General features: G+C 30.3%; 2 protein-coding genes across 3 annotated transcripts; both read left to right on the top strand.

The window, feature by feature from the left end:
* On the top strand, nt 1-982 carry LOC8261192. Its single transcript, XM_002516693.3, has one exon. The coding sequence runs from the start codon at nt 141-143 to the stop codon at nt 747-749; it is 609 nt and encodes a 202-aa protein (XP_002516739.2). The 5' UTR covers nt 1-140; the 3' UTR covers nt 750-982.
* Nucleotides 983-17,911: 16,929 nt separating this feature from the next.
* LOC8261193 (putative disease resistance protein RGA1) lies at nt 17,912-22,203 on the top strand. 2 transcript variants are annotated; one of them, XM_048373662.1, is made up of 2 exons: nt 17,912-21,654; nt 21,733-22,203. In XM_048373662.1, the coding sequence occupies exon 1, from the start codon at nt 18,253-18,255 to the stop codon at nt 21,616-21,618; it is 3,366 nt and encodes a 1,121-aa protein (XP_048229619.1). In that variant the 5' UTR covers nt 17,912-18,252; the 3' UTR covers nt 21,619-21,654; nt 21,733-22,203. The 2 variants fall into 2 exon arrangements, with proteins under 2 accessions (XP_048229619.1, XP_015573242.2); XM_015717756.3 differs by having other exon boundaries at nt 17,913-21,654; nt 21,750-22,203.
* Nucleotides 22,204-22,984: the final 781 nt, after the last annotated feature.

Raw genomic sequence — 22,984 nt, 5'->3', positions numbered from 1 at the left:
TCTCCACTTTTTGTTATTAGACCGTTGTAAAATCAAGTTCTTTAAATAAACAAAAGGAAATCATTCACAGGAAGCTGTGAAAGCAATTAAAGAAACAGAACCGAGAAAATCTGATCACTCTTTCTCAAAATCCATCAACAATGGAAGAACAGAACCCCACTGCTCAGTGTCTCTTGCACTCACTTGACCCCATTTCTCTAATCCTCTCTCAAAACTCATTAGACTCTAACCAGCCAGTCCCTCTAAAACTGGCCACAGATTGCTACATCATGGAGAGAGGCCCAAGGTACAGAGCATATGCAGATTTAAGAGAATCAAAGCTGAGAATGAAGAGTTTAAGGCCAGAAGAAAGTGAAGAGTGTGAATTTAGACAAACCCCAGTAAAGAAACAAGTTAAATTCCAAGAGAATTTAACTATCACAAGAAAAGGGTACTCTATTTTGGCTCAATCAGTGCCTGATTTCTCTGCTACTTTGAGGAAAGAGAACAGAAAACCGAGGCAAGAATTGACTCCTCCATCAAAGTCTACTTGGTCTAAGGTTAATGGGATATTGACGAACTCGCGAGGAAGTAAATCGGCTAATGCAGGTGATAAAAAGAATGGTTTAATGGCAAGAAAGAGCTATGCAAGTCTTGAAGAATTGAAAGGGTTGTCAATGGCTGCAGCTACTGCTATAAATGGTGAAAGCAGAGGAAGGAGAGGTGGTAGAGGAATTGGCAAGACTGTTTTGGGGTATAGACAATTCTGATTCTGATTCTGATTCTTGATGATTCCACTACATTTTATGATTTCTTAATTTTTTTTTGTATTTCTTTTTATAAAATTGGAATTTGGTTTCAGTGAGAGGTTTCATTAGTATTACTGATATGATTGATTCTTTGATTAGCAGGTGGATTGGTTTTGGAGTGGTTTTGTAAAGCACTTGATGTAATCATGTCCTTACATATGATTATTTTATGTTCTGTGATAAATTCTTGCAAACTATCTGGATTTCTAGTTTGTTGTTGTTAGCTTTTTGTGCTGAAGAAAGGGAGAAGATGAATAAACATTTGGAAATTCTTACTTCATTAAATGAGTTTCTGCAATATATTAAAGAAATGCAGTAATGCATCAAGTTTTATTTGAGATTCTGAGGTTTATATATTACGAACCCAATAGCCTCTATTCTTTCTAGAAAATAGATTAACAGGTGTCTTTGAAAATGAATAATTTCTAATGTATCAATTTCAAATATTGATTCAAATATTGAAAATTTAAAATTAAAAGAGAATTTCTTTATTTTATATTTTATCTCGAAATGCTTTGTTTTGATCTATGAGATGGGCCTATTATTTCGATTTATTACTTGTTTTGTTACTAAATTTATTAAATATTGAAATTGAATTTAGATACGCATAAAAAAAGGTTTGATTTTATTTTAGAATTGTTTCGTATTACACATACCTCTGAAGTTTACAGTATTCTGCACTTTTGTCCATCTCTTTCAAGAATAAGTACTTCCGATATTGATATTTATACCGTTAATGAAATTTAAAATACCTAAAAAATGCAAATTAACTTCAATTTATACACAACTTTAGTCATCCAAAAGTTATTTCATAAAATAACTTAGTCCATACCTTTTTGTTTTTAAATGAAATTAGTCAACTAATATTGACGAAATAAAGTAATAGAGCACCGGCATAAAGGACAATTCTGATGAACATAATATAAAATAAAATAAGGGGACGAAAGTATATATTTAACAAAAATGCATGATAAATAAAATTGAGGGAAATTTATTCCATTTGATAAATTTAGAAGAATGAAATATTAGAAATTAATAAAGTAATAGAAGAAAGAAATTAGACATATAAAAAATGTAAATGGGCTTCTTAATTAAAAATACATATAGCTTGAGGACAAAATTTAGGACTGGTTAATATTATATTTTATAAACAGTTTTCGCCATTTTAAAATTAGATTAAAAGAACTCATGAAGCCAATAACTGGATGCCAGTACACCAAGTGACTTGCATTTGCAAATTCATAAGTCAATTAACACTAGCAAGTCCAGTTGCTTATTGCAATCAAGCCAATCAAAGCATTTATAATTTATTTCTGCATATGCCCCTTGAAGACTGACGAATGAAGTCATTCAAAATGAGTTGTGCAAGTTATTACGAACAATGATAGAGTATAAGTAAAAGTCACTTAACTTAAAGTTCGAATCTCGGCTAGCTGAAGAAGTCGGACTTCGGCTAATTCAGAAAGTCAGGTTTAAGTAGTCCAAAAGATCATATTTCTATTTCAGAAGTTATACGAACTCGAATCGGATACGTTCAAACACCAAGATGAGCAATGGTGAGAAACTCAAACTGATAAACGCTTTTCCTATTTAAGAGGAAGCACCCTTACCAATAAGTTCGAATTGTCGCCCTAAAATTTAACTTGAAAGTTTGCAATTGATTATGAAACTAACAAACTTAGCAATAGAACTACTAAGCTCTTTAGTTATAAATAGATGAAGAATGTTCAAACAGCCCAATAAACTAATAAAAAGTTAATTGATTGATCAAACATGTAGATGTGAAACTAAACTAAATAAGTTAATTTAATCTTAAGAAATTCAAGAGTTAACAACTCAAGAAAAATAAACTTCATTCAAAATGATATATTGATCTAATGCCCTTTTGGCCGAAATATATAGCTCTATTTATAGGGTTTTGAAATAATTCTAACCCTAAAAAAGATTAAGAGATAAGGAATAAAAATCAAACCCTAAAAGACTCATAATATGAGGCTAATCTTATTCCTATAAGGAAGAATAAGATAAAGAGTAATCTAATCCTAATTAAAATCCTAAATTCATGGGAGAAAGTTCTTTTTATCCAATACTTCCAAAAATAGAGGAAATTAACTAAAAATTGGTCCACTACGAATTTATCTTGAAAAATTCGAAGCTCTTTTTACAGGTTACAGCAGCTCATAAATTATAAGGTGTGGTCACGCCTTATTGACAATGATCTTCTGCCCCCATTTTGCATAGCTCACAGGTTGTAAGGTTTGGTCACACCTTATTGAAGATGAGCTTCTGCCTCAATTTTTATTAATAGCAATTACTATCACTATCTTCAAGGCATTGTTATCATCATCAAAAGCACCATCATTAGCCATCTTCAAAACATGCTCAAAATAAGAATTTAAGGCTTACTTAAACTTCTTACTCCTTGCTCGTGTCATTGGTCCTCCATAGGCTAGTGGATCCATACTAGTTGATTTAGATGCATCCTTGGTTGCATCAGGAAGGCTCATTCTAGTAAAGAATAATCTTTATATCAAAAGATCTTTTTAAGCCAATATTCTAAAAGGACAATCCAAAAATTTTACTACAATGACATTAAATTTTAATATATAAAATGTATAGTTTCTTTATTATTTTCTAAATTTAATAGAAAAATATTATCCTATTATGATTTAACATAGATATGGGAGTTGGATTCCATTTTAACAGTCTTTTTTATTTTGTAAATTCTATGAATCAAGAATTTTAAATTTTTTGTTTCAAATCCATTCAAAATTTGTCAAATTCATCAATTGGTGTTGTCTGTGGGAAGTGCAAATCCTTCCCTTTTCTTTATATTGGGATCGATTTTTGGGAAAGAGGAAAAAATTGTTGAGATCACAATGGAGATACGGGAAAGAGGGTTGAAGGAAACTCTTATGGTGGAACTTCAATGATTACCACGGAGCTCATTGTTAAAGCATATAGAAGAAAGTTTTTTGGAGAAAAAATCATCTCCTATCCATTTTACTTTAACTTCCGACCAAATGGCCCATCCTTTACCAAATTTCATCTTACACTTTCAAGCAAAGGAGCAATACAGGAGTTGGAATCCCAAATTTCAACAACAAATAGGCCGCATAGATAAATAATTTTGCATAAACAGATAAAAGAAGGAGAGTAAATCAAGAGAATTGAGATTGCGCGGTAGCCAAGGAGGGGAAAGAACATCTGGAAGCAACATCTCTAAGACTCTCAATCCATTTAGACCAGAATAATTTTCACTCTATAAGATTAGACTCTCCATTTTCAGCAATTAATTTGTCCGTTATATATTAACGTGGATTGTACGTTAATGTTAATAGTTGGAATCATTATTCTTAATTTATTATTATTATTATTATTATTATTATTAGTATATAATTTTTGTATGCATTAATTTAAAAATTAAAGAAAATTTTACTTAAATTAATTATTATAAATTATTTTTAAATAATATTAAATAAAAATATAAAATACTTAATAAAGAAAATAAATCTATTTGAAATGTTATTTCAGTTGATATGTTGATCAATCATGTTAAATAAAATTAAAAAAATAGAAAAAGACACAAATAAAAATTATTTTTACATAATATATTATTTTTAACTATAAATAATATTTTATCTATTTTTAAATTATCTACTCAAATTATTTTTAGTAGTTATTTTATTATTTTAATTGTCTCTTTTTATTTTATCTAGTCTTAAATTTTAAACAATTAATTTAATAATGATATTTAGTCCAAAAAAAAATTTATATCTCAAGTATTTACTTTAAAATTTTTTGATTAATCAGAAGGATACATCAACTTATCTAATTTGATATTCTATAAACTAAGTTGATAATTAGTTGCTTAAATAAAGTAAAATTTTATCACATGACAAAATTATAATACAAATATCGTTAAATAATAAAACAATCTCTAAGAAAGTATGTTTTTAATTTGATATTGTTTATTAATTAATTTAGTAAGGTCTTAATAGAGTTTGAATATTATTAAAAAATTTCTATATAGAATTTTTATTTCTTCAAGCATGTTATCATATTATCATATACTTATTTGGTGAATATGACTCATGTAATTTAAATATTCAACTTAAATCTTTTTAAGTGTAGAAATTATTATACATTTATAATTTAAACTACCATAATTTTTAATATATGAGAAATACCATACTGATAGTATAGCCTAAATTTCCATGCCTAGATTTCCAAAGGATTATTTTCTATACAGATTTCTCTCTTCATCTTTTTTATTTTGATTTTCATTATAAATTTTACTATACCAGGACAAAAAGTCAACAAGAATGCCGGGTTTAATTACTATAGTTCATGTTTTTTTTAATTGAATTTAATAATTTATTACTTATTTTGGATGTTTAAAAAAATTAGTACATGACTTACTAAAGTTAGTACATAATTTATTGAACATTAATTGATTTTGAAGTCACATGTTCTGGTTTGTAATGAAGAAGTATAAATTGTTCCGCACTTGGTATTTTGATGGTTAATTTATAATTCATTATTGAGTTCTCATGTTACAGTGTCTTTTTAACAAGAAAATGATTGTTCTGGTTTAATGGTTTTCATTAAAGTGTGAATATATAAAATATAATATTTATAAATTAATTATTTAATTTTAATTTTAATACTTGACCATTTAATTTATAAATTTATATAACAATAATGATTATGATTACAATATGTTCGAAGTATTTTAAATGATAACGTCTACAATATGCTTGAAATATTTTCATTGGCCTAATACATCCATAGTTCCTAGTATTTGTCTAAAAAAGTCAATTAGCACCCTAAATTTTAATTTTGATCTATTTGACACCTATACTTATTTTGATCTATCATACACCTATACTTAACTAATTGCTCACATATAAGTACCTATAGGGTGATTTGGCAAGGCGCATTTGATAATAGCTCTGACGCGCCAGTGAGCTGTTTTTTGGGACGCTGATGTGGATATAAAATAGCTTTATTTGGTGCCAACCATCATCTTCTTTGTTCTTTTTCTCCGACCCTTACCCTCTGTCTCCGGCGAAGATTGTAGCAAACTTTGTCTGCCCTTCCCTTGTCAACTAGTGCCTCTGGACTAAAACTGGCCTTTTGCTCGATATATTGATGGCTCTTTTTTGTTTTTGGTCGATCAGGATCCAATTTAATGTTACAAACTCCTTCCCTTCTTATGCCCTTTTCAGACTATTAGCCTTATTTATATTAAGGTCATTAATGGCATCACAACTCCTAAAAACATACCAAAATGGCCATAAAAGAAACATTATGATGGAAGACTTTCATATTTCAAAGGCACCCAAATAACTTTCTTGTCTAGAAATTGCATCTTCAAACCTTTAGTTATCGAGTTTCTCGGTTTTATCATTCATTTGAAACGAAGAAATCTCCCTTTATTAAGAACCTCTCTTTCTCAATAGGTGTATAACCCTAATCTCTTTCCAAGCACCTCAACCATTTTCTGATTCATATAATTGATCGGCAAATTATAAGCACGAGACTAGATTATGGTGTGAAAAACTCGATGCAAGGGTTGCTCATCTCCTTTAACATCTTTAAAGATCGGGAAATGCTGGTCAAAATGCCAAGGAGCGTTATTAAGAACCTGTGATTTGTCTTCCCAATGGTTGAATCGAAACAAAACCAAATCCTTTTCCCATTCTTTCACCTCCACCCCATGTTTTGACTTTCAGGCTCTAATCATCGTTTTCAGTAAAGCCTTGCCATTAAAGGCTTTATCGGACCAAAGTTTGGCAGCAATACAAAAATTGGATTGGCTTTCAGGGAAATCCATCAGAACTAGATCTTTAATCACCTCCATCATATCGGAATTTTGTAAAGCTCCAGTGCTAATACTCATTCTGGTCCTTGTGATGAGAGAAGAATATGCAGATATATTAATTTAAAGGTGAAAAAGAGATGAATTATTAATTAGCCAGAGAGACAACTATGAGAATTGACGTGTCCCTTGCAAATACTCCACCCACAAAAGAATTAGTAAGACTGACAAAAAAACAAAAACTTTGAGAGAAAAACAAAGAAAATGCAAAGTCAATTGAAACAAAATATAGAAACAAGAAAAACAAATAAAGAAATGAAAAAAAAAACAACAAGAGCTGAGAGACCGATGGAACAAAAGAAATCGGAAAATAATGATTAGATGATGGTGAGATAGGTGAAAAATAAGGAAAAGGACAAAAGATCATGGAAAAATAAATGAGATCTGATAAAAGATCAAAAACCCTAGCTCACGAGAGCCTGAGAACTCTAACCCTCCACCTGAGGGAACTCCTATGTTAATAAAATAATTTATTTTTATAAAGTAAAAGATAAAGAACCATATCTAATAAAAATACTTAGCACTAACTTACCTAAACAACAAAACAAATATTTTTTATAAAGGCCACGAGCCAATTTAGGATTACAATCCAACCGATTAAAATAGACTAGAATCAGTAAAAACGGAAACTGTTGGCCCAAAACTAGAAGGGGACTGTTCCACAATTGGTTTCTCCTCAGCTCCAACCAGAAATGTCTATCCAATTTTCAATTTGTAAAAGAAATTAATTCCTTTTTATTAATATCTTAAAAAATTAATTACAACCGGTCAGAACTGAAACATTGTCGTTTCCATCGCCACAATGTCTATTTGTATGCATTGCATCTTTATATTTGAAATACAAACTAATATCAATAAAAAACATTTAATAAATAAAATCTATTAATTATTTAGTTTGTACTAAACATCAGAGATAATTACTATTTGCCCCTCGTAATTTTTATGTATTATACTCGTTATCGTTTAATATTTAAAAATGATATTTTCTCATTTTTTATTAGTTTTATATTAAAAGTCATTCCGTCAGAATTTTTGTTAAACAACCATTACCTAGGTTTTGGTTTATACTATTTGCTTTCTAATTTTTGGTGTAATATAAAAATTACTTTTATAATTAGTTTATTACACTAAAACATCATTCTCTCCTAATAAAATTAATTATTATTTCTTGCATCCGAAGTTAAATCAGTTGACTAAATTGATAAAAAAAATAATTAATCAGTAAATCTATTATTAAATACCAAACTTATCTAAAATTATATTCTTAATTAAATTAAGAATTAATTCTAATAAAATCTAAAAAATTTGAGAATACTTATATTTAACAAATATTAAAAATTCATATAACTTAATTTCAAATTATTAAAGTAAAATAAATACTATTCTTATTATTAATTTTGTTAGACTAGGATTGCAGTTTTGATAAAAAATTTAAGAATCAAGTTATAATTTTTAATTAACTTAGTTCTCTAATTATATTGACTTTAAATATAAAAAGATTTTGATGTGTCTAAATTAGTACTCGCAAATGTACAAATCGAATGGTAGTTCGGGTAAGCTCACCACGAGGTCGATCTCACAATGATTTGTAGAGCATATATTATAAAGACCAACTATCACACAAATAACTGAAAGTAAATATAAACACTCTAAGTTGATGTTTTGAAAATGATCTTAGTTTAATAAAAAAAATTAAATAACCAGAAAGTAAATATGCAACTAGAATTATTAATATGAACTACATGATAAAATAACATTTAGTCTAGCTTTTACTTAGTAATCTCCTTAATTCTCTTAAGCCATAATTTAACAAATGAGATGGTGATGTGTCTTTTCCTTAAGTCACTCAAGCTAATGATGTAACTTAGGTTTCTTATACTAACATAGATTAAAGTAAAGATGATGTTTCTAATACTTTTAACCTAAAGATTTTCATAACACATATTACTACTAAATTGATATGATTGTCAATCAATAATAATAGATGAAACTAATGAACATATGAAGGAAAAGAAATTATTCATTAAACTCAAAATATATAAGGTTCATACATAAGTAAAAAGTCAAACTAAACACTTATGGGACTTAGCCTAACATACTTAATTCAACGATCATTGTAATTAAATAGAAAGACTTAAGATTCATAAAACAGAAAACTAAAACTCTCTCAAAGTTCAAAGACTCTTCAAGGAATGAAAAAGATTGATCATCTTTCTCCACGTCTTCGAAAAACTTCTCTGATTCTTCAAAGAATGATACAACACAAGCTAGCCTGATGTCAAAGATGATGAACTCTAAAATTTTCTGCAGAGAATAATAGAACCCTTCTCCAGAGAGATTCAGTAGCCGAAGAACTTCCTATTCTAATTCTCTTATACTCCTTGTAGAGATTCCCTTTTTTAGAGTTCTTTTCTCAACACATAACCCCTATAATTTATCCCTTATTATCCTAAACAATTCAAATGATAATTATCCACTAATTACATAATAATTACTTAAACTCCACTTTTTGGACCTTAATAAATTAAGTTAGGCCCAAACTATGAATAGCTCACGTGTCTGATTCTCGAGCTTTTAATAGCTGCAGTCTAATTAACGCCCATTAGTGCATTTTTAGCTCAGATTCTCCTCGTTTGCATTATTTCATGAATTTAGACAAGAAAAACTAAAGTGAGGTAAAACACATTTTTATACTATATTATATATAGAAATAAATCATTAAAGCTCTAAAATACCCTTAAATATCTATATACAATTTAGATCGATCAAATTTAAAAACAATAATAAAATATAAGAACAGTTTATTTATTACATCAAAATTAAGAACTAATAATATAAAATCAATCTATTTCTTGACGAGGACTTTTAAAATAAAATTATAAAATAGAAAAATAAAAAATATAATTTGTATATACTAAAGTCTTAATAATATGATATGAAAACATACAAGAAATATATAATAATTATCTTTAAAGGTTAACAATAACTTAAATAAAAATTGACTAATTTAATGTTATTTTTAATTAAATAAGGTATAATAAATTTAGCAATTCAATATTATCATATATAAAATATATATAGTTTTTCAATAACATTTAATTAAATTTCTTGTAAATTTTGGATAATAATACATAAAGTAAAAAAAAAAATAACTTATCATATTTAATGAGTTTTCTAGTACTGAAACAAAATACTAATTGGATATGGAGATTTCAAGTTTGAAATATAGTAAATGCATTTTGAAAAAGAAAAAACAATTAAAACATAGAATTCTTTTGTTTTAAATTTCTTCCAGAAAAAACAAAATTTCTTTTGTCCTAAAAAGAAATTACAGAACATTGAAAGCTTGAAATGATCACAAAGTAACAACCCATAGTCCTAATTCACAAAACCCAAAACGACATCGGTCGATCAATCTTCAATTGCTAACTTGTCCCCCAAGTCTAATTCTTCCTCTTTAAGAAAATATATTTAAGAAAAGTGTAATATGTAAAATCATGAGATAAATATTTAGAAGGGTTTATTTAATTTAAAATTTTAAAGATTTGAATAGGTTTTTTTTAACTGAATCATAGTTCATAGATTTTTAATGATTTTTATAGATTTTACTTAAAAATATTTTTATAGATATTGATATGCGTCTATTGATTTTTATAGACTATTATTTATCTATTATATAATTATTTAAAAATAAATTTAATTATTTTACTTTTATTATTTTTTCTCTATCTTTACTTTAAATATTATTCCACATAATATTATCCATAATTTCATATATAAATGATAGATTTCATTTCATCATTTTTTTGTCAAGATAATAATTTTTTAAAAGAAAATTTATATCACAATTTATCTCCAATCATCAAATTCATGTCATACTCATTATATTTTATTTATTACTTATCTGATAAATACTTAAATCAACAAGAGTTACACTTATCGATTATTTGATAAATATCTAAATCGACAATAATCACGCTTACCAATAAAAATAATTATCTAAAAAATCTTCTTAATTAGAACCTAGAAGTCTATATATATATCAGGGTTATTTGCTCAAATGTTCCATTTAAAATTTATATTTTTATGAGGACCTCTTTTAATATTAAATTAAAAACTTTTAATTATTATTTTTTATTTGTGAGCACAAGCAAAATATTTTTAGTAAATGATTTTTAGCTTCCGAGTCTCATCCAATTTCTTATATTTTTTTAAGATGAAAAATTTAGTGAAGAAAAATAAAGATAATAATATAAGAAATTTTGAGAATAAGAAGAAAAATGAATTTTTTTATAAAAAAAAAATTCTATTGAAATCTTAAAGAAAAGTGAAAAAAAGAATTTAACAAATTTATATTTATAAAAATGTATAAAAAGTTATTAAAAGTATATAAAAACTCATATCTATAAAAATTAATAACTTTTTGAATGCTGACTTACTTTTATAGAGTTTATAAAAATTCTAATTAAATATCCTTTTAAGTTTTATAAATTTTTTAAAAAAATTTAAAAGTCAATATTGAATTTACTTCACGATTTATAGTCTTTAACAAATTTTATTGAATGCATTGTAACTTTTAAAAATTTCATTAAAATCCTTAAGATTTCTAAGTGAATACATCCTCCTTAGTAATTGACTCATGTATTTTGTTTTACTGTGTGAACACTTGGAATTGTCCATTTACTGGTGTCATTACAAAAACTAAGCAGATATTGGAAGAAGATAACATCGACAACATTAATTAGCAAGAGCTGAGCATATTATAGTTCCAGATATATGCAAGCAATGTGCATGTCAGTTATTTAACACATGCGATTGGTCGTTAAATTTATAATACTTTTTATTTTAAGAGCAGTGTATGTACTAAATATATTTTTTGTTTACTTTCTTAGTTTTTTATATTTGATATTTTATAAATTAGTAATTTTATTAAGTATTAAATTCTAAAATTAATTTTAATTTCATTAAATATTGATTTTTTATTATTTAAAAATTAGTAATTTTATTAATAGTTGATTCTTATAATAATAATTTTAGTATAATAAATGTTAATAGAAATAATAAAGAATTAAAATCTTATTAATTCTTATTGACAAATTCTAACATTTTTTAATAGTTCTTTTTAATGATTTTAAGAATAGTTTTATTTTTTTTATAAGATATCATATTTATTTTTTATATGATATTGAATTTTTACTGTCATGCATATTCATTAGGTTCATTAGAGATAAATTATTGATTCATTGATACTACAATGTAAGTTTATTGAAGATTTATTGTTAAAGATAGCTATAAACAACAAAATCATTAAATATTGCTTATAGGTTCATCAAATATAAGGTATAGATTCATCAGTTCTAAACTGTAGATTCATCGATTAAAATATGAACATATTTTTCAAATTATGAATTTCTAAACTATAATCTATGAATATTAGGTTTATGTATAATGAACTTATAGTTTATAAATTATGAACCTTTTATTTTTAACCTATGAATCTGTATATTTTTATAAACTCTAAGATATTATATATGAACTTTAAGTATACATATAATGAACTTATAGTTTTATGATTTAAAATTTTCAATATAATTTTTATTACAAATTCTAACATTTTTAGTAGTTTTTTTAATGACTTCAATGATAGTTCTAATTTTTTATAAAATATCTATTTATTTTTATATGATATTAAATTCTTACTGTCATGCATATTTATTCAGTTCATTGGACATAAATTATAGGTTCATTAGACATAAATTGTAGATTCATTAAGTATAAATTGTAGGTTCATCATCAGTAGAGTGTAGATTCATGGAGAATTTGCTGCTAAATAAACAACAGATCATTAAGTATTACTTATAAGTTCATCAAATATAAGGTGTAGATACATTGTTTTTAAACTTTAAATTCATTAATTAAAATATGAATCTGTTTTTCAAAGTATGAATTTCTAAACTAAATTCTATAAATCTCAAGTGTATATGTAATGAACTTATAGTTTAGAAATTATAAATTTTTTATTATTAATCTATGACTCTGTATATGTAACACCTGGAATTTTTTTATATATTTAATAATGAGTTTTTATTTAAGTTAATTTTAGCTTTATTTTTATTCGGTTTAATTGGAATGATTTAAATACAAATTTTGAATGTTCATGTTAGATAAATAAATGAGTTATTTTCTATACCCAATTAGTTTGATTTTTAAGGAGTAATTAAGTAAACTATTTGAGAAATTGATTATTTAATTTAATTTAATTGTGTGTTAGGACTAAATTGAAAATTTATTTTGGAATAAGGATTAAAAGTATAATTTTATTTTTATGGGGTTTTAATGGAAATTTGTGAGTTTGGTATTTTCGTAAATAAATATGTTGGTCAGGGGTATTTTTGTAATTGTGTATTTTCAATAATTCGGATTTGGCCCAAATTAAATAGTTAGGGGCTTAATTGAAAGACTAAAAAGAAGTTTGGGGGTTAAATTGGAATTCTGCGGGATGAAATTGTAAGTAATTAAGAAGTTGAGGGACCACATTGTAATAAGGAAAAGTTCAGGGGTCAAACGTCGATATTGAAAGGAATGGAATCGGAGAGAGAGAAAGTAGATCGGGAGAGAGAGAGAGAGGGTGATGGCCGAAGAAGAAGAGGAGGAAGGGCCGTCGGAGCGGTTAGGCGTGCGTCTTGCGGAGAGCAACGTCTGGCGGTAATCGCGGAGCATCGGCCCGGAGGCCGTTCGGCCGCTTCCGTGGAGTTAGCGGCCGAGTCGAGTGGCGATCGGCTCCTCTCAGCAAGGGCTCTCTTTTGGCAGCAGCGGCAACGCCTATGGTGGCCGGAGACGGAAGATCCGGTGAAGAGAGAAAGTAGGGGGCAGCCGCATTTTTCAGCTTTTCCGGCGAGATCCGGCGGAGGATGGACGATCGGAGGACGTATCCCGACTCTCCTCAACTCAAGCTTCGCGATGGCACCAGTTTTGTGGCGATCGGGCTTCGTTGGCAAATCGACGGTCGAGATCGTCCGCAAATCTCTCCGGATGATCGGGTGTCAGATCGGAAAATCGAAAGCGGGGATCGTCGTCAGCGCGTCGTTGTGAGTCCGATGGTGTGTTCAGATCGTCGATCGGACTCCGGCGGCCGGAGGCGAGTCGACCGAGCGATCGAGCGTCTCGATAATTTTCTCTGGCCGTTGATCTTAGAAATCCTTTGATTTTAAATTTGTGTTTATTGAGTATTTGATGATATTTGTGAGTCATAAATAATTGTCTGTCAGTTGCATGCCTTGTGTTTTGTGCTGTGTGGCGGAGTCGGGAAATAGTGAAGTTTGAGGACCCGACTCCCATTGTTTAAATTGTTGGATATTGGAAGTGTTCTTCTGGCAGGTACTGGACCCATTTTTACGGGGGGTAATGTTCGTGTTGTAAGAGAGGTTCTGCCGGATTTTCGGTAGAATTCTCCCGAGTCGAGATTCTTAGACAGTCAGTCCTAGGAGTCTAGACCTAGGATTAATGATCGATTGTTTCATCGTTTTGATAAATTATTTTCCGTGACTAGATTGTCAGTTCGTTCGGCTCGCTCCTACCGAGGCACCGGAGCAGAGCTAGGAGGTCGCCTAATTCTGTGAGTTAAAGTCATATATCGCTTATGCACGTGTCATGCATAAAATTTGATTTGCTACTGTGATTATTCATTTGCAATTTTAATTTTTCATTTAATTATTATCATTATTTTCATGATGCTTTTAAGTATTATTTAAATATGTTTTTCCTTTATCACCAATTTTAATATTGCATGATGACTCAGGATGGGACGGCAGTAGAACATAGGAGTTGGATGAGTGTTCCAATATAATATGAGAGAGATAGGAAAAGGGTAAAGAGGTAAAAAATTTGAGAAAGAAAGATTAGGACTGCCTTACGGTGAGCATCGCTCTCTAGGCTTAGTAGAGTGTGGTTGCTTGGAGTAAAGGTCCCTGGTCGGCATTGCTCTCTGAAAGCGCTTATTTGGAAATTTAAGTGACCGGTGGAGGTAAGGTCCCTGGTCGAGCTATGCTCTTTGGGCGTCGATCTTATTGGATAAGAGAGCCAGAAGGGCTAAGGCCGAGAGTTAAGTGACCGATTTGGAGGTAAGGTCCCTGGTCGAGCTTTGCTCTCTGGGGCGCCAGTCCTGTTGGAATGAGAGGTTTGAGATGATAGAGTTGAGGTTAGTTGAGACATAAGTGTTGAAATAATCGAGATTTTAGAGTTGGGATTAGAGTTCTACTGAAGTACTCCGTCCCGTTGCATGTGGAATAAATTTTGTTTAAGCATGGCATGACACATATGTTTTAACATGACACGTATGGTTCGCGTGATTTATTAATTATTTTAAAATTAAATAAGGTGACATTGAGATATTTGAAACTGTTATAGATATATGATTTTAACTCACTCTCGAGGCCGAGTCTCATTTTCTTATTTTTCGGATTCGTATTTATTAGTTCTCTGCGACTCTTATTCAAGAATCCGACTTCTTCATCATCGAGTGATGTATTTGATTTGGTATGTAAATTGGTAAATCTTAGATTCTCCGCAGTAGTAATTAGTAGATGTATCAGTTGTAAATTTTCTGAGCTTCGGGTCTCGCCTAGTTTTTCTGGTAGACCGAAGTAATTTTGTAAAGTGTAACTATTAAGATAATTTGTGGTTTTAATAATATTAATTTGAGATGAGATTTGTTTAAATCGTTGAGTGTCGGGGCTTACTACGGGTTTCGGTGGCCTTAAGCCTACCCATTCCCTAGTCTTGGGTCACGGGCCCACAGGTGGGGTCGTGTGATATATTTTTATGAACTTCTAAGATATTATATATGAACTTCAAGTATACTTGTAATAAATTTATAGTTTATTATTTATGAACCTGTTGTTAACTTATGAATCCGTAGTTTTATGATTGATGTTTATAGTTTTTTTACTAATGAATTTGTGTTCATAACATATGATTGTTTTTGAAATTTGTAATTATGAACACTAAATTATTAATTTTAATTATTATTATTATTATTATTAAATTTTAAAATTAAAATATTATTATATAATGATAAGAAATAATTAAAATCAAAATTTTTCAAGTAAGAAGTCATATAATTTAATATATAAATATATACTAAAATATAATTAGATTTAATGTTCTAATAGAAAAGTTAAATTATTAACAAAGTGATACGCATTATCTGCACACGGTAAAATGCACCGATCGTATCAAGTAATATTATGATAAGTAAGTATCATTCCACTGGAGACCTAGTTATGAATACTACCTTCAATCTTATACTAATATTTACAAATCAAGATGTTGTTTAGGTGAAAATATATTTAAAAGTAAAATAATCTTGAAAACAAAGATTAAAAGGATTAGATTTAAAAGTAAAATAATCTTGAAAATGAAGATTAAAAGGATTAGTAAATTTATCAAGGGTAAAACCTATTTAGGTAGTGGATCCCCCTAATAAGTTAAGTTTTTCATGAAATAAATAGTATTTAATTCAAATCAAGAGCTGAGTTGACATTCTATAAAATTAGGTTTAAATCCTTCTCAAATAATTAAACCCCTAATTCCTAAGATAAGGGAGATGAATCTCTTCTCAAACCCACTCATTTAGGTCAAGCATTAAGATTGGGGAACTATTGAACCAAAGAATCTTGTAGATCTATCTCTACCCAATCAATCCTCAATCCCTAAGATGTGATTAATTCATAAAAAGTTATCTCTAATTAGTTTATGAAAACAAATCTCAATTAATACGTCGACTTATAAATTAAAATTGATAATTAAGTAATTAAAGGGATAACACAACTCATGAAAAAGATTAATTGCATTAACTTTGAATCAATCCATACAAAATAAATTAGGGTTCATCAAAATCCAAATAGCAACAAAATTAGTTCTTAGATATTATAATAAAGAAGCAAAGATAAGGAAAAGAAGATCTTAAACTAGTCATGGAAGAATAGAAATGAAAATCTTCAATATTGAATCCTCAATCTTCAAAAGCAATGAAGGAAATGATGCTCTTCCTTGAGAAATACTAATCAAAACTCTACAAATGAAAGAAAGATGAAGTTTATAAGTGTTTCTTTCTCTAGAAATGAAAATATGTGGAACTCTCTTAAAATAACTCTAAAAATTTCTTTAAATAGTGTATTTTTATGATTGACACGGGGATCACAAGGACACCACACGGCCATGTGACATCCTTAGCTCTTCATACCTTGAATATGTGTCTCCATCCGTTATTTACTTTGTGGGATATTTTAGGATACCTTCGAAATTGAATTGAGGTTTACGTTATTCATCAAAGTTGTAGCTCTTGAAGAGTAGTTCTTTTTAGAATTTGAATCACCTCAATCAGACATTTGTAGCTCTAGATAAAGTCTAAACATTGAAATTGACTCAAATAGAAACGAACTGTACAATATCTGACTTTGATCTAAGTTTTCTCATCTTCGTAGCTTAATATGGAGTTGAGCCATTCGTAAGAATTATAGCTTAGGAAGTCATCTACAAAATTGTTAAAGATCACTTTTCAATTCTGGACTTGTAAGATCATGAAAAACTGCCTTGAAGCTAATACGATCAAATCTGCATAATGCTAAAATTCGTCTGTCAGTCTGACACGGGGAGCACACAGCCGTGTGGGCTTCTCACGTAGACCCTTCATGCAATCTGCCATTTCTCAAAACTCACACGAGAAGGCCACATGCCCGTGTAGCTTCCCGTGATAGACAAAATTTTGGATAATATACTTTTTTATGCTTTTCAATTCCATTTTACTCCTTGACATGTACTATTTTCAGAGTGCCTAAAAAAATTGAAATCAAGCTTAAACAAACAAATTAAATTTAATTGAGGATAAAATTAATATAAAATAAAGCTAAAAAATAAGCGCCATTAGCACTTGTCTCAAAATTTCATATATGTATAAAAATTTATTTTAAAATATAAAATTTTATTATAAAAATATTAATATTATTAAAAGATAAATCTAGTATTATAAAAAAAGAAGAAATATAAAATATACTTGATGTATAAAATTAAAATAAAAAATATAATAAGAAATTATTAAGTAAAAAAATAAAGAGATGAAATATAGTAGAAAAAAGAATAATATTTGTATGGAAATGGCATTTACCGTTAAAAGTAACAACTTAAAAAATAAATAAATAAATAAAAAAGAAATGTCACACTTATGTTATACGCTTGTGACATGAAAAATGATGATATAACAATCCAAATAAATGTGGATTAAATTCACAGAAATTGTAATAGAAATTGAACGGCATTGAGATGATATTAGGCTCAATTTCAAGAGTTTGGTGGAAACAAATTGTATGGCTTTTCCAATCAGTGTTGACGTTGATGCCGCGTGGAGCCCAGAAGTCGAAGAAGGAGAAAGTCTATTACTGCACCGCCTTGCGGAAGGCGGTAGCGGTGGTTTAGTTTTTTTTTTTTTTTTTTTAATTAGCCTACCTTATCTTTCTTATTACCCCCCTCGTTTTTCTGTTTTTATTTTTTTTCCTTTTGAAGAGATCTGTGATACCAATTAATATGGCAGATGCACTTCTTTCAGCTCTTGCAAGTACAATCTTGACAAACCTGAATTCTTTAGTATTGGGTGAGTTTGCAGCTGCTTGTGGGTTGAGAGCTGAACTCAACAATCTTGAAAGCACTTTTACTACTATCCAAGCTGTTCTCCATGATGCAGAGGAGAAGCAGTGGAAGAGTGAGTCCATCAAAAATTGGTTGCGAAAGCTCAAGGATGCAGCTTATGAAGCTGATGATCTTCTTGATGAGTTTGCCATACAAGCTCAAAGGCGTAGGCTGCCAAAAGATCTAACAACACGTGTAAGATCTTTCTTTTCTCTTCAAAATCCTGTTGTTTTTAAAGTGATGATGTCCTATAAGTTGAGGAATCTTAAGGAGAAGTTAGATGCCATTGCTAGTGAAAGGCATAAGTTCCACTTAAGAGAGGAAGCTATTAGGGATATAGAAGTTGGTAGCTTAGATTGGCGACAGACCACTTCTCTTGTTAATGAGTCAGAAATCATAGGGAGAGATAAGGAAAAAGAGGAGTTAATCAATATGTTGCTGACCAGTTCAGAAGATCTTTCTGTTTATGCTATATGCGGCATGGGAGGACTTGGAAAGACTACACTTGCTCAACTTGTCTACAATGATACAACTGTAAAAAGGCTTTTTGATATGAGAATTGGGGTTTGTGTGTCTGATGATTTTGACTTAAGGAGGTTGACGAGAGCCATTCTAGAGTCCATTGAAGGCTGCCCTCCTAACTGTCAAGAGATGGATCCCTTGCAACGACAGCTCCAAGAAAGGTTGAGTGGAAAGAAATTCTTGCTTATGCTGGATGATGTGTGGAATGAGTCCAGTGATAAGTGGGATGGGATAAAGAATATGATACGTTGTGGAGCTACAGGAAGTGTTGTGACAGTAACTACCCGTAATGAGAACATTGCTCTAATGATGGCCACAACACCTACATATTACATTGGAAGATTGTCAGATGATGATTCCTGGTCTTTGTTTGAGCAAAGGGCGTTTGGATTGGAAAGAAAAGAAGAGTTTCTACATTTGGAAACCATAGGAAGAGCCATAGTCAACAAGTGTGGAGGAGTTCCTCTAGCAATTAAGGCCATGGGAAGCTTAATGCGACTCAAAAGAAAAAAGAGTGAATGGTTATCTGTCAAGGAAAGTGAGATGTGGGAGTTATCAAATGAAAGGAACATGAATGTTTTACCTGCTTTGAGGTTAAGTTATAATCATTTAGCACCACATCTGAAACAATGTTTTGCATTTTGCTCAATATTTCCAAAGGATTTCCACATAAAGAAGGAAAAATTGATAGAACTATGGATGGCAAATGGCTTCATTCCTTGCCAAGGAAAAATGGATTTGCACGACAAGGGCCATGAGATTTTTTATGAATTAGTATGGAGGTCATTTCTTCAAGATGTGGAAGAGGATCGTCTAGGCAACACTACATGTAAAATGCATGATCTTATCCATGATCTTGCACAATCTATGATGATAGATGAGTGCAAGTTGATCGAGCCCAACAAGGTCTTACATGTCCCAAAGATGGTTCGTCACTTAAGCATTTGTTGGGATTCGGAGCAATCTTTTCCTCAAAGCATCAACCTCTGCAAAGTTCATTCGTTGCGTTCATTCCTTTGGATTGATTATGGATACAGGGACGACCAGGTGTCTTCCTACTTGTTTAAGCAGAAGCATTTGAGAGTCTTGGATTTACTCAATTACCATCTGCAAAAACTACCAATGTCAATTGACAGGTTGAAACACTTGAGGTATTTAGATTTTTCATATTCAAGCATCAGAACTCTACCAGAATCAACAATCTCCCTCCAAAACTTGGAGATACTGAATCTTAAACATTGCTATAATCTCTGCAAATTACCGAAAGGTTTGAAGCACATTAAAAATCTCGTATATCTTGACATCACTAATTGTGATTCACTTAGCTATATGCCTGCTGAAATGGGAAAATTGACTTGTCTGAGAAAGCTCAGCCTCTTCATTGTGGGAAAAGACAATGGCTGCCGCATGGAGGAGCTGAAAGAATTGAATCTTGGGGGAGATTTAAGCATCAAGAAGCTTGATTATGTTAAAAGTTGTGAAGATGCCAAGAATGCTAATTTGATGCAGAAGGAGGATCTTAAATCATTAAGCCTATGTTGGTCAAGGGAAGGAGAAGACAGTAGCAACCTATCAGAAGAGGTTCTTGATGGCTGCCAACCCCATTCAAATTTAAAGAAATTGAGCATAAGGAAATATCAAGGTTCAAAATTTGCAAGTTGGATGACGGACTTAAGTCTCCCCAATCTAGTGGAAATTGAGCTTGTTGATTGTGATAGATGTGAACACCTTCCGCCATTTGGGGAACTGAAGTTCCTCGAGATTCTCGTATTGAGAAAAATAAATGGTGTGAAGTGTATTGGAAGTGAGATATACGGGAATGGAAAAAGTTCATTCCCATCATTGGAGAGTTTGAGTCTCGTTTCTATGGATAGCTTAGAGGAATGGGAAATGGTGGAAGGTAGAGATATTTTTCCAGTCCTAGCAAGCTTGATTGTCAATGATTGTCCTAAATTGGTGGAATTACCAATCATACCATCGGTTAAAACATTACAAGTTTGTTGGGGAAGTGAAATCTTGGTCAGGTCAATTCAGAAATTTAATTTCATTATCAACCTAGTCTTTTTTGGCTACAGGGAGTTGACACATCTTCCCGATGCACTGTTGCAAAACCATTTACTACTTGAGGATCTACAAATTGGTAGCATGTGGGGTGTCAAGTCATTGTCAAATCAACTAAATAAACTATCTGCCCTGAAAAGGTTGAGCCTTGACACTTTTGAAGAACTTGAAAGCATGCCAGAGGGTATTTGGAGCCTCAACTCATTGGAGACACTAGATATACGTAGCTGTGGAGTTAAGTCCTTCCCACCAATCAATGAAATCCGTGGCTTATCTTCTCTTCGTCAGCTATCCTTTCAAAATTGTAGAGAATTTGCTGTTCTTTCAGAGGGAATGAGAGATCTGACGACGCTCCAGGATCTGCTTATTAATGGATGTCCAAAGCTGAATTTTTTGCCAGAGAGTATCGGACATCTCACTGCTCTCCGGGAACTGCGAATTTGGCATTGTGAGGGATTGTCTTCTCTCCCAACTCAGATAGGAAATCTCATTTCTCTTTCACTTCTGAAAATCTGGCATTGCCCTAATTTGATGTGTTTACCGCATGGCATAAGTAACCTGAAGAACCTGAATGCACTTGAAATTAAAAATTGCCCAAATCTGAAGAGGCGATGTCAGAAAGATAGAGGAGAGGATTGGCCAAAAATAGCTCACATACCTGTCATCCGCATTAAAGATTGATAGTGATCATGGAAATCTGTAGTTAAAATAGTGTTGGTAAGTTCCCCTTTTTCTTCTCCAAAATCTTGATTTGTTTATTTATCTATTTATGTACTCATCAAAGACATAACATAGTCATTTATATGTTGCAGCTGCAGAACTGACTGCCATTGCAATGCTGCTACATGAATTTTATTTTATTTTTTGTTTCCATAGCAATCAGCGACTCTGTATTCAGCAGCACAAGATTTTCTGACAGTCTACTACAATCTTTGTCTGGCTGTTCGGCCCAGTTACAGAAGCTAAAACAAGTTGGGAATCCTTGTATCTTACTGTTTTCTTATATTAGCATTGCAACCATGGTGCACTAGCACAATAAAAAGCCGAGGGAAGTACTACTTACAGCTTAGTGAAAGATGGGGATTGTCGAATTCGGGAGGAAGTAAATTGGGTAATGCAGAGTGAAAGGAAACAAGAAGTGGTTCAATAGGAAGAAAGAGTTGTGGCAGTTGAAAAGGTTGTTAATGGCTGCAGCTATTGCTTTGGGTGCAGATAGTTCTGATTCTGAATTCTTGATAATTCCATAACTCATATATGATTTCTTGATTTTCTCTGTTTTATAATTGGAATTGAGTTCTAATTCTATGAATTTTTTAATATCTTTTTTCCTTTTAAATAACATGACAGTCTTACTCGTATAGAATTCTTTGATTAGCTGAGATCGGCTTTTGTGTGGATTATTCAAGGCCTCGGATGTAAAACATGATTACATATGATTTTATCATCAAAAGAAAAAGGAAAAAAGATTACATTTGATTTTATTTTTGTGATAAATTCTCTATTACGGGCTATTCGAAATTTATTTTTCTTCTTAGCTTTGTGTGTTAAATCTACTATATATTATATATATTTTTTAAATATCATTTATACTGTAGTTTTTTTAATTTATATTTATATATTTTTTATTTTTTTTATTTTTTCTTATTTTATAGTATACTCTTTTAAAAGAACACTTTTGTTGTGTCTTTTTAAACATGAATGTTGTATTTCTTTTCATACTCTTATAATATTCTTTTTTGTTTTTTTAAATTAATTTTTTTATAGCTAAACAATCACTTTCTTCTTTAGGTTTAGGTTGGTAATTATATTTTCTCTAAATGTATTTGATTAAAAATGAGATTAAAATTATGTTTTTTTAAATTTTTTAGAACCAAAAATAGCACAGAACCGAACTGTATTTAACTGTAAAAATTAATACAATACGGTAAGATTCTTTTATGTTTGGTACAGTACTAGTACATTCAATTTTAAAAAAATCGAGATTTTGTATGATACCGGTGATTTATAGATAACCGAATTGAATCGATTCGTGCTCAGCCCTAGTTTG

The sequence above is a fragment of the Ricinus communis genome, chromosome 5 (assembly GCF_019578655.1).
Source record: "Ricinus communis isolate WT05 ecotype wild-type chromosome 5, ASM1957865v1, whole genome shotgun sequence".
NCBI lineage: Eukaryota > Viridiplantae > Streptophyta > Magnoliopsida > Malpighiales > Euphorbiaceae > Ricinus > Ricinus communis.
The sequence above is the reverse complement of the archived record's forward strand: the minus strand, read 5'-3'. Positions and strand labels throughout refer to the sequence as shown.

What these genes read in the sequence shown, in the direction of transcription:
- LOC8261193 (XM_048373662.1), top strand. Translation starts at nt 18,253, where the DNA reads ATGGCAGATGCACTTCTTTCAGCTCTTGCAAGTACAATCTTGACAAAC.
- LOC8261192 (XM_002516693.3), top strand. Translation starts at nt 141, where the DNA reads ATGGAAGAACAGAACCCCACTGCTCAGTGTCTCTTGCACTCACTTGAC.